Consider the following 9,989-nt stretch of genomic DNA (forward strand, 5'->3'; position numbering starts at 1 on the left):
ATCAGAGGGTGTGAGCAAAGGGAGCATGTTCAGGGTAGAAGTGGGGGCGGTAGCTTCTCCCCCCGCGTGAGCCTCTTGGACAGGTCTGGAGGCAATGTATTACAAGGCATGCAGGTGCAGTCGGGAAAATCATTCATTCATTCATTCATTCACTTATTCATTGAGCATCTACTATGTGGCAGGCACTCTGCATGCCTGGAATCATGGTGCAGATCAGAAAAAAGATCCTTACTCACTACACCCCAGCCCCTCTATCTCAGTTCTGAATTCTCCCACCCCCATGTTCATCTTTGCCGCGAGTTAGAGCCTCCCAGTCCCTCGATGGGCTCCATTAGTAGATTCTAGTAATGCTTTCCTTATTCATTCCAAAAATAAGTCCTATGAAAACTGACATAAATAACTGCATATGGGGGCACTCTTCGGAGTCTGGAGCTCAAAGCTTTGACCTTCATCCCACCTCCACATCTTGGACCCCCACCCAGGATTTCAAGGGACTGCATTTAAAAACCTTCAAACCGCAGGGCACTGCAGGATGCATGAGAGCTGGAAGCCTCTGAGATCTCCAACAGACTTTTAGAGAAAACGACCGTGTTCTCAACCTTTCCTTGTGGCTGTGTGAAATAGTGGGCTCACCCTGGACTCCTCTGGCCAGCCCATGACGGTGACAGGACCTCTCTCTCTATGTACTAAGGCCTGCTTCCAACTGACCTGTTACAGGTTCTGCCGCCTACAGATGTAGGTGACTATGGAACTCATCACCAGCAGCACCTTGAAGCCCAGAAGGAGAGCCACAAAGATAAGGACAGGTGTCCCTGGACCTATGTACCAATGGGCAGAAGGAGACAGCAAATGGGACTCTGAGTTTAAATACCTCACTCCACTCAGGAGACAAGGCTGACCCAGTAGCACAGAGCAGTAGAGATGAGCTTACCTGAGCTTCCAGTGGGCTTGTATGTGCCGTGGGCTGCTGTGGGCAGTATGAGGTTGGCCTGGATGGGAGGTTGTGCCTCATGCTGCACCTTGCAGGTGAGGACCTGCTCATATCCCTGCCCCGACACATTCACCAAATGCAAGCTTTCCAAGGTGTAGGTCCCATCGCTATTCTGCTTGGATGTGAGTTCCTCGGCACCCTTGAAGATATGACAGTTCTCTCTCCAGGTGAGATGCACACTCTGTGGATGGAATCTCTGCACGTGGCAGGTAATGGCCACCAAGTCCGAGGAGGGTGAAGACTGGGACACTGTCACTGTAGGGGGAACTGACACATTCCAGAGAAAGCAGAGAATGACTATAGGAAATCCACTGTGGGAGCCGGGGACCTCCTTGAAGATGGGTCATCTGCTCAGAACCCCCCCCCCCCCCCAGAGGAGGATCCAGGTATCAGTTAAAAGGTGCGTGCACGAGTAAATGCACGGCTGAATGAGAGAGTGCACTGAGTGAGCGCATGCCTGATGCATTGTTGGATGGAGGAATGCATGGATGAAAGAATGATAGGATTGAAGAAATCCATCCAAATCTCTCCCTCTCTCTCTCTCTGTTTTTTTCCACTTTCACTACAAAAGATGCAAAGATAGACATTAAATTCTATTTAAGAACCTACAAGTCAGTTGCCTCATTCTCTGACTTGATAATAAGATGTGAAGAGTCACAGACTCTACACAGTTATGAGATTTTACATAGGAAGGAACTAGGGTTTGGAGAAGTTCAGTAACTTGCCCAAGGTCACAAGGGGCACAGCTGGGATTACGCCAGACACAGCATGTTTTACAAACATCATGCTGGTCTGACACCCCAACTTTAAGGCTATATGCATTTGTGATCCCAGCTTCTGAAATTATGATCTAACAACTTCTATAATCCTTTTCAACTGATTTTCAGCTGTGCAGTAGAATGTATTCATACTGAGGAAGATGTGGAAGATGTTAGATACTATAAAATGTCATGTATTTCAGTAGAAGTCAATGAACACACAGCATGGTACAGTCTAACCATAGAGAGACCCAGACTGTGGTCCCTGCACTAACACCACCGTCAAATGCAAGAGCTTGTGTGAGTCACTTTCCCTCTGTCTCCAAAATTCTTCAATCATGCAATTGTCCAAGGTCAGATCATGTCTCATGAGTCTAGTCAAGACAGATTTCACCCCTTGATCTTGGATAGAGAGAATAACTCCTTAGGTGGAGACATAGAAGGAACAAAGGGCATCTGATCAACCCACCCAGCCCGACAGAATTCTGTCAGTGCTGCTTAATGTGTGGATAGCAAGGCAGGCCCACACCCCAGAAGGTCTCTATCTGTACTCAGCATTCCCCTTTTAGCACACAGGCAGGGATTATTCCCAAGCAAAGAGGGGGACCCTGAGAAGGGAGGACTCAAGCCTCCTAACTGGGGTGATGTCCAGGAAGGATAGGCCAGGGTAAGGTACCCCCAGGCAAGTGTTATGGGCCATAGGAGATGCCAAAGTCCACTCAAAGGAGGGAGAGGCTCAGATGCCCCTTCTAGCTGCCAGTGAGTTCTCCTGGCTGTGTGGTGTCCAGGCAGTGACAGGAGGACAGACACCCGGGCACAGCGGATGATTCCTGCTTCCACGCACGGAATGGTGGCGCATATGACGTCTCCTTGAATCCTCACAAAACCAAATGAGCAAAACATGGAAGCCTACTTGGTATCAGAAAACAACAACAGAAAGCCACTTAGAAGGAACCAGCACAAAACAGGCCCCAATTTCATAGACACTGTCATGGAAGCATTGGTTGAAATTTCATCTTGAAAAAATTTCAGCGATAAAACTAATTTTACTTCATTTATATTTTAATTAAATATAACATATAACCACAACTATGCACCAACTCTTAGAAGGAACAAGTGTTGCGAGTGGAAGAAGATAGAATTAATTTTTCCCAAAACCTTACACGACAGTACCAACAGACCCTTATGGTACCCACAGATTTCACATTCGTGGCAGCATCATTAAAACGTAATGGAAAAATTATTTGAAAGCATTTGAATGTTCTATCAATTTTCACAGGAGCCTCTTTCAATCCAAGGGTCCTCTTTCGAAGTGCCCACGGACTCATGAGCACTGTGGATCTTTTTCTTCTTTTTCCATCTCGAAGCACTCAGAGGCTTCGCCTGTGATCCCAGCAGTTTCCCACATCACTGGCCTCAACTTCTTGAAATACAACTTTGGCCAGATCTCCGATTTCCCTTTGCAATGGATGCAGATTCTTTCTGCACGGTGTGGTCTCTTGCTTGCCACACTTCAAGCAAGGCAACGCTGATCTAGAGCGGAGGGTTTCTGGGCTCCACACCACCGCCCCCAGCTGCCTGATCTCAGGGCAGCCATGCTGGGAGGTCCTTCGTCCCTCCTGCAACTCCCGCAACACTTTCCTCATCTTCCTGCCTTGGGATTTCTCCATAACCATGAAATGCCACCCAGACCATGTGGGCATATCCGAACTCCCCTACCCTGCCCAGGGACCATCCTGAGGAACAGTCTACCTAGTTCCTGAGAGGGTCCCAGCGGTGCTGAGCCTCAGGTGTCCACCGGGGCACCCATTCATCAACTCACCCCTTCTTGGGCGTCCTGCCTTCCCTGTCTGACGTCCGCCATCCCTCATCTCAACTTCGGTGCCTCTGCGGATCATTTCCCACACACCGGCAGTCAGTCCAGCTTGAGGCTCTGCTCTCAGGGGAACCCAGATGAAAACACCCACAATCATGGGAAACCCAGCAGAGAAGTAGCCAGTGTTGAGTGGGAGTGGGAGTGGGGGGTTGAGTGGGGCTAATTTTATAAGTAATTAATTCATTTGTGAATATTTGCATTTTCCTATTTTTGCCTCCTATGCACTTGTCCCGACTCCAGGAAATTGTATAATAAATAGATAAGGAGGACCCCCTGCATGATCATTGTCCTGCTTTACACTCAAGGATACCGAGGCTAGGAGAGCCTAAGTAACTAAGCAGGTGATCCCACAGACGGTAAAGAGCAGCTAGCAGCCCCAATCCATACGAAAGCTCTCTCACTCATCGGCTTTACCACCTGGGGCACACTTTACCTCTTTGAACCCCAGTGTCCTTGTGTAAATCACCAATGGGACAAACAGTATAGGGCAGTGGCACACACTTAATAAGTCAACCCACACGCATGTGCTTTACTGTGTGCTACGCTCATGTGAGGTGTTAATATCAACATTTTTATTCGTGTCACGTGATGTCTTTATTACCATGATAATATCAAAAATGCTGAGGAAAATATTTTGCAAACTTTAAGGTCCTATACCCATTTAAGGAATTAATTTTCCTGCTGTGCAACCTTGGACCATTCGCTTGCCTTCTCTGGGCTTTAGCGTTGTCATACACAAGGAGAGGATTGCTAGAATTCCTTCCAGACATGATGTGTATGACCTCATGGAATTTACAGACCTGCCAAGCATGGGTCCAGGCCAGGAAAATCAACCACAACAAAAAAATCAGTAAAAAAAAAAAAAAAAGACTTTGACGTGCTCTTCGTATAAAATAATAATAAAAACAGGAAATTCCCGGAAGATACTGTTGTCCATTTTACAGATGAGGAAACTGAGTCCAGAGAGGTGATGTGACTAGGACAAGTAAGAATGAACATAGCCGCCGGAGCAACTGCCCCTCTGAGCGGTTAGCACAAGCGAGGCCTGCCTCACGCACTTTACAGGTCTTAGGTCGCTGAATCCTTGCCACAACCGAGAGAGGGCGGTACCGTTCTCGGAGGAGGCAACTGAGGCAGAGACACGCACAGCCCACCTCTGCACGGACCCACCTGAGCGGGGAGAAGGTCCTTACCACGGAGGTACTGGTCCAGGCCGATGGTCTTCTGGAACACCGGTGTGGACTTGTGATTGACGTGGCAGTGGACAAAGGAGAGCACGTCGTCGGCCTGCAGCGGGACGAGCACTCTGCTGGTCACGTTGTACGTGTCTCCGCTGGCGTGGACGTGGGTCTGCCACGTGGGGAGCGCGAGGTTCTTCTTCAGCCAGGTCACGGTAACCTGACGTGAGGGGAATCCGGAGGACGTGTAGGTCAGCTGGATGCTCGCGCCGGGCTCCGATCGCTGGAGGGGGCCTTGCAAGGAGTAGGAGTGGGCGCTCCGGCCTGCAGGGAGAGACCCCTCCCGTGAGAGGCACGGAGGTGCCCAGATGCCGGCGGCTCCATGAGAAGCCCCATGGCTTCTTCCCCCCTAGGGTGTGAAGGTTAATTCTGATAGCAGTTGGAGTCAGAAGCCGACATCAGAGGCCAGGCAATGACAGCAGCGTGTCCGGGGCTGACTTCCACCCCCACCTCCCTGCAAACACCCGAATCGCTGGTCTCTGCTGTCCAGCTCTGCTAACTCGCCAGGTTCTGGCTGCAGCCTTAGGAGCGGGGACTATTACTATGTCCATTTCACAGATGAAGACACTGAGGCCCAGACAGGCTAGGGAACCTGTCCATGCTCCACAGTCAGGGGCAGAGCTGGGGTTCTTAGCCAGGCAGTCTGGCCCCAGGGTCTGTGTCTGCGGTCTCGGCTCAGGTCTGTTCTCCATCCCCAGAAAGGGAATAGCGCCTCCACGCTCAAAGCCCAGGTCATATAAAAAGCAGGTGGCAGAGAGAAGAGGTTAGGAGCACAGGCTTTGGGGTCACACTCAACTCGAGTTTGCATTCCTGGCCCCTCCACTGGCTGCGCCTGAGCAAGTTAGCTCTCGGAGACCCAACTTCCCCATCTGCAAACTGGCAGGGTTCTTAATTTTCAGTTAATAAATTAGGTAAAGGAACTGGAGTAGAATATAGTGATCACCTAATGATCACTCCATAAATGATTTAACATCATCCTATGCTCACAATAACCATCTGAGAAATTATTAATTGTACTTCTAATGTTATAGAAAGAAAAGGCTCAGGGAGGTTAGTGACTTGCCCACAGGCCTCACAGCAAACGGAACTCACGTTCCAAACCAAGGGTTGTGACTTCAGGTCAGGGGCTCTTTCTGTTACACCACGGCTGCCTTTACTTTTCTACAGTTGGTCCCTTAATGGTCATTTTAATATTTTGCTTCTTGCAGCCCAGCTTTGGGCTGGGCACCCCAGGGACTGCAAAGAGTCATGGCACAGCACGCTTTGTGCGCCCCATTGTTCGGTTGCCAAGCAGGGGTCAAAGAAAGGACACCCCGGCAGGTTCCAGGAGGCAAGTGCCGCAGTTGTCAGGGCAGAGATGAGGACCCCAGGACAGGCAGTGCTTTGCCTGAGGGCACAGATGGCTGGTGGCAGCCCTCAGATGGGACACCGATCTGCTTAGCTCCAGAGTCTGGCCACCTCCAAACACAAGATCCAGAGTGTCTGCTTCAGAGGAGGGAGGATCCCATCGCAGAGGTGAGGTGCAAGCAGAGGGAGCCCAGCAGCAGGAGGCCCTGGGGGCCAAGTGCCACTGTGGGGACCAAACCATATGCACCGCGGAGCCATTCAGGGACAAGGAAATACCAGAAATAGAGCATGTAAGATTGAGATTTGAGAGAGGACGTGAGATCACACCAAGGTCTGTATTCTCAGGCAGGAAGGGGGAGAAAAATACAAAAGAGCACAGTGAATTTGTGGACAGACCGTCCTGCCTTCCGACCCCAGCTCAGACCTCTGAGACCTCTGGCCCCTCTGCTACCTGTTCTGTCACATGTCAGCCAAGCCATGCGAGCACGCCTGGGACACAGTAAGAGCCCTGCAGGTGTCAGCCAAACGTCAAACAGAAGGGGGCCAAGAAGGAAGCGAGGAAAAAGCTCGGAGTGAGTCAGCGAAGAAGTGAGTCAGAAAGAAATCACGACGCTCGCTTCGGAAGAGAAAAGACCGGTTTGGAGTTTTCCACCCAGATCCGTGTATCCCACTGGGTGAACGTTTCTCTTATTTCTGCTGGACAACAGACAAAAAGGACCCCAAGAGACTGAATGATGAGTGGGATCATTCCCCGAGAATTCTTACAGCAGGCAGATCAAGGCGGGATCTGTCCGCGGGAGACGCGATGCAGGGTCAAAGCCCCTGCGGGAGGACCTGCTGTTTCGCCAGCCACGCCTGCATCCACCCTTTGCGGGGAGCAGCGTGGGCCACGATCCGTGCGCACAGACGGCTAGCTGCTAGCACCTCCTGGAGGGAGCTGTGCTTCCCCACTTCATGGGGCTCCGGAGAGCTGTCAGTCCGCTCTGGGCTCACCCAGGCCTGGCCAATCGCAAAACTCTCTTCTCTTCCCACCCAACATTCCACCCCCCACCCCCACCCCCAAGCCAGTCATTCTCCCAAGCTGATCCGGGCTGGACCAGGAAAAGCCGCGAGCGCTCCTGGGTCTGAACTGCTAGCAGGCAGCTCCCCCTAGTGGACAAAGTCATCTGCGGCCAAAAAGGACAAGAGGGGAGGAGGGAGAGGATTAGGATGGGGAGAAGGGAGGGTAGAAGGAGGAAGAGGAGGAGGGGGTTGGAGGAGAGAGAAAGGACACAGAGAGAGAGAGACAGAGAATACTGAATAGTAGAGAGGAGAATCTTGCTGCAGCACCCACTCTGTTTCCCAGCTAAGGGAGTTAAGAATTCTGGCCTCTCTTTAAAATTGACTCCCAGAGGGGCGCCTGGGTGGCTCAGCTCAGGTCATGATCCCAAGGCCCTTGGATGGAGTCCCGCATGGGGCTCCCTTTCAGTGGGGAGCCTGCTTCTCCCTCTCCCTCTGCCTCTTTCCGGGGGGGGGGGGGTGCTCTCACTCTTGCTCACTCTCTCTCTCAAATACATAAAAATCTTTAAAAATAAAATAAAATAAAACTGATTCCCAGAAACTTCCAGCTGAACCAGTTTTGATTAAAAGCCTTCCTGGAAGAGTCTGAGTACCCAGCAGTCTCAATCTCTGCCATTTCCTGCAGTCAAGTGTCAAGGCAGAGAACTTCCTACCTGAGGAGCTTATGGAATTGGAGAAGGGAAGTTCTGCTCCTTCTTCTTGGTGAGGGTGCGGGGGAGGGAGGGAACTTAGGGGTGAATGGCTCAGAGTTTTATCACCAGCCCAGGGCACCCTCCCTTCCTTCACCTTCCTCCAATGCTGCCCCGAGTCCCTGACCTACTATTGCCTGCACCCCAGGCCGATGGTTGGTGTGTTCACGTCTGCCCCTCCCAGCCCGGAGGGGCCGGCGAGAGACCGCACCCACCTTTCCCCAGCCTGGACCCCTGCGCCCACAAGGTGATGTTGGCCTGGACTGGGGGCTGCTCATCCTGGACCACCCAGCAGGCAAACTTGCTCCCCTCCAGGGTGGCCTCTGCCTGCCACGTGTGCTCCAGAGAGTAGGTCCCATCTGGGTTTCTCGTGACCTGCAGGGACTCCACCGTCTGGACCTTGTGTCTGTTCTCCATCCAGGTGAGACATAGGTGGGAGGGGTAGAAGTGGCTCGCGTGTCAGGTGAGATTCACTCTCTGATGAACGTGGATGTGTGTCCCAGAGGGCTTGGTGGAGATCTTCAGGGTGGGGCCAACTAGACAAACAGAAGCGTCTGTTGAAATTACTGCTGCCCGGCGGCCGCTCCTTCTCCCAGGAGCTCGCCACGGGACCTCTCGCTCTCTCATCCGTTACTTTTTTTTTCTAGAAATAACGTTTTCTTGTATCCTCAGTGTAAGGCAAATAAGGTGAAATGTTAATGTTCATTAAATACGGGTAGGGGGTACCTAGGTGTCTAGTATATTAGTTTTTGTATGTTTGAAATATTTCGTCTCATGAAATATAATTTTAAGAATGACTAAAATAGGATGCCCACAAGGACAGGAATTTAATGTTATTACCGTATCCCCAGCACCTGCAACAGTGCCTGGCACACGGTAGATATTCATTACTGGCCGAACAAATAAGACTTTTTTTTTTAATTTAAAAATGATAACAGTGATATTAATAGAGCAAGATGTTTACAATAGAAGGTTGGGGCCAGATCAGAAGATAATAGCAAGGTAATAATGATGATAAATCATTATAAAGGTTGGAGTCAAACATTCATAAACAACGTACTGGGGGCCAGGCACTGTTCTAGGGGCTTTATAAGGAATAACTCATTTAATCCTCACCTCACCCTACAAGGTGGTTTTACTTTTATTCCCGTTCTAAGAGGGGACTGAGGCACAAAGAGGTTCAGTAAGTCACCCAAGATCACACATGTGGAGTGGTACGGCCAGGATTCAGCCCACGTGGTCGGCCTCTGAAACCTGTGCCTTTACCAGCTATGCTGTGTGGTCAGCTACGGCAATGAGGGGTTCCAGGCTCCCTGTTGGGAACTGGGGCTCTGGGCAGAAGATTCTGGAAGCCAGCACTGCCGGGGAAATGGTATCCCCCTCCTCCACCTACTGCCCACCCACCTTGGAGCACTTGGGAGAGGTTCATGGTCTTCCGCAGGGCTCCTCCAGCGTCCTGTGGGTGACTTCGCGGGTGAGCCCCGGTAAGATATCTTGGCGGGCCAGTGTCACCCACGCCTTACTGGTGATGAAATAGTTGCCTTTGTCGTTAGTCACCAGGTGCTGAGCCGAGGCTGGATGCTCGTCTCTGCCCTTCATCCAGGTGACATTGAAGTCCCAGGAGCTGAAGGGGCCAGCGGTACAGTTGAAAGGCACTGGATTTCCGGGGGTTGTCCTCTGAGATGGGCCTGTCAGAGAGATGAAGGGCTTTCCAGCTGGGAAAGAGAGCTTGTGACCACACAGAGCAGGACGCATCCCACGCTCAACAGCCTGTGAGGGCTGCTCGTGGCACGTCCGGCCTTGGGGGCTTGCTATGCGCTGTGTCTGGTTCCCGCCTTAGAGAGCGTGAAACACATGGTAAGGAAACAAGCTAATACACGGTTAAAACTGGGGCTCACTTCAGGGAAACTGGCAGTACAGAGGTAAAAAATGCCAGAAGGCTTATTCTAGAAGAGAATGGAGAAGGCTTCCTGGAGGAGGTGACATTTTGAGCTGAACCTGAGGGATGGATAGGAGTCAGCCATGAGAAGG

At 51.1% G+C, this 9,989-nt stretch overlaps 1 protein-coding gene across 1 annotated transcript; it reads right to left on the reverse strand.

Annotated features, from left to right (window-relative positions):
• Window positions 1-711: 711 nt before the first annotated feature.
• Window positions 712-9,557, reverse strand: LOC123800836 (signal-regulatory protein beta-1-like). The gene is given in 6 exon segments (XM_087853950.1): window positions 712-818; window positions 932-1,258; window positions 4,819-5,127; window positions 8,174-8,494; window positions 9,363-9,398; window positions 9,401-9,557. Coding segments are annotated over 6 exon segments (1,257 nt in total).
• Window positions 9,558-9,989: the final 432 nt, after the last annotated feature.

Source organism: Ursus americanus, chromosome 22 (assembly GCF_024610735.1).
Source record: "Ursus americanus isolate L20-20 chromosome 22, mUrsAme1.1.p, whole genome shotgun sequence".
In the NCBI taxonomy this organism is placed as follows: Eukaryota; Metazoa; Chordata; class Mammalia; order Carnivora; family Ursidae; genus Ursus; species Ursus americanus.